Genomic DNA, 2,500 nt, shown 5'->3' on the forward strand with positions numbered 1-2,500 from the left:
AAAATTAAAGCAATTTTCAAAATGCCTAGTCCTGTAACTACGGGAATGTGGATATACATCAGGTACGATGCATACATATGGGTCCTCACATAAAATTCTGTTAAAGGCAGTGTTATCTACAGAAATATGTATTTTTACTAATGATCTTGACTGCTAGTTTTTTCATTATTTTGTCTGTCATCCTGGAAAACAGATGTATCAAGTTCTCTAGTTCAGCTTATACAATTGAAAGTGACTTGAAAAATACAACACCCAAATTTGGAGGAGAAAGCTCTTTGAATGTACCGCAAGGGAGATGTGTCTCCAACTATAAAAGCAAGTACATAGTCAGAGATTCAGAGCAGATACTAGAAAAGGTAGCAGAAATATGCCTGGTGAAGGAGAATCTGTATTTCAGACTGAAAAACAGAGGACTCTTGCAGCATCAGAAGTCTGACTGCACATCATACTGGCTAGAGTACTTAGCACAGAGCATGAATAAAACAGTGCCACTTACAGAGTTAAGTTGATTTTCACTCTGTTTAGATCAGAACTTACTTCTGTGTTTGAAAATACACAAGCCAGGAAAGATACACAGGATGTAAAGGCAAGAGGAGAGGTAAAAGTAACAAGTGTGCAACACCTTCACCATTTGCTATGTTATAGCTGTAAGCGTGTAAGTGTTAAGGAAATTCTTGCAGGGTTAAAGGTTAAAGGTAATGTTTTAATTGGGAAGGTGACCGCCTTTCTCCCAAGCTTCTTATTTCTGTGTGACATGTGGTAGTCGAATACCATCACTGTGGCAAAATTGTCCCAAGAAGGCAAGTTCAGATCTCACATAAACAGAGGAAATTCATATTGACTTGAGAGGGAACTGAAAACTGACTCCAGTCAATAAATTTTGCTCTTCACATATGCATCCCAAAGTTCTAAAAACTTGTTTGTCCTACCCTTAGGACTAGACTTGGAGAAAACATTATTGCAGAGGTGTGGTGTTTCCAGTACTATACTTCCAGATGTCACAAAGTGTAACAACCAGTATTAACCACCTAAAAGTTAGATGTTTACTTAAAATGAATCTACCCTCACTGGAGACAGACAACCATATTCAAGGACGGATTAGTCCCATGCTAAAACAGATGCCTAAGCTAGATCAGATGAACTTTCCTATGGATTTCCTTATTCTGTTGACTACAGAAGGAATCCAATGACAGGTGAGATTAAATGCTTCCCCACAGGTGTGTGAATGAGTGGAAGTCTGGTTTGTCTTTTCCACTTGTATTTCAGAGTAAGGCCTTCAGAATTGTTCTTAGAATTTGTTGTTTGCAAGAGATTATAAGACATCTTAGTGATATCTTGTACTTTTACTTTCAGACTCTTAATTAATCAACATTTTAAGTCAAAATTTTTTCTGTGATAAATTGTGTGAAGGTGGTATTTTGTGTACTATTAGGTGATTTTTTTTTGTTTTCTAAGCAGTAAACTTCAACAGACTTGTGTTTCATTTTTCCTCTTAAGTGTTGCATTTCTATGAAGTCTTTCAGGTTAAGTTCAAGTAACAGAAATATTAGAAAAGTTCTTCCTCCTAAGATTTATTTATGATACATATTATTAACAATAAATATTGGACAAACCAATAAGCATATGACAAGGTTTCCCAACTTTCAATTAGGAGTCCCTGAGAACTCATTTCTCTCTGCAGAGACCAGGTGACTGAGGTGGTGTCCCTTGCTCTGTACTCTGATATGTCCATGGCTTTTTTTTTTCCCCTGTTTAAATCAGACTTCCTTAAAAGGTTAGCTGATCAAGAAAGATTTTCTTATACCAAAGTGGTGTATTACGCAAATATTTTTCTAGGCTAAGTGTTTTTATTGTGTAAAACATTTACTGCTTTCAGATACTTATTCTACTGTCTGTTTTAATCATATCTTTTGAAGCAGTCTCAATAGATTTTTCTATTCGTAACATTATGACACTTGATAAGATGATTGATTATGAAGTGTTGAGAGCCCTGCCATGTGATCATTTATTTTTAAATACACATTTGTACTAGCCAGTGCTTAAATTTCTTGCAGGAATACATAAGAGATGCAAAACATAAAGCCTGAGTCTGATAGAATCTTATGCCTCTGGAACTAGAGTGCCACAGTACTGTGGTCTTAAAATAACAGATCCTGACTAAAACTGGAACTTGGCAGTGATAAATATTACGTAAAAAATTATGGTCCATCTTTGGTACAAAATAAAAAAGACGTACAGCTGTGGTGCAGTCGAACTAAAATGTGTCTGATGATGATATCTTTCTTTCCCTGTGCAGGTGCCTGTGTCAGTGGCCATGATGACTCCCCAGGTGATCACCCCTCAGCAAATGCAGCAGATTCTCCAGCAGCAAGTCTTGTCTCCGCAGCAGCTTCAAGCACTTCTCCAGCAGCAGCAAGCGGTTATGTTGCAGCAGGTAATGTGGGTTACCTGCTTTGGACCGTTAGCACAGGGCATTCTCACAAGTGTCAGCCAGATTTTA

The 2,500-nt window shown here is 37.3% G+C and overlaps 1 protein-coding gene across 6 annotated transcripts in view; it reads left to right on the forward strand.

Moving 5' to 3' along the window:
• The window catches only part of FOXP2 (forkhead box P2), a 417,694-nt gene that overhangs the window by 352,776 nt on the left and 62,418 nt on the right, over positions 1–2,500 (forward strand). For all 6 annotated transcript variants that reach the window (XM_062017501.1, XM_062017492.1, XM_062017511.1 and 3 more), the window contains one exon: positions 2,297–2,434. In XM_062017501.1, the coding sequence (XP_061873485.1) occupies positions 2,297–2,434 (138 nt within the window). The remainder of the gene's footprint in view (positions 1–2,296; positions 2,435–2,500) is intronic.

This window comes from Colius striatus, chromosome 1, assembly GCF_028858725.1.
Source record: "Colius striatus isolate bColStr4 chromosome 1, bColStr4.1.hap1, whole genome shotgun sequence".
Taxonomy (NCBI): domain Eukaryota; kingdom Metazoa; phylum Chordata; class Aves; order Coliiformes; family Coliidae; genus Colius; species Colius striatus.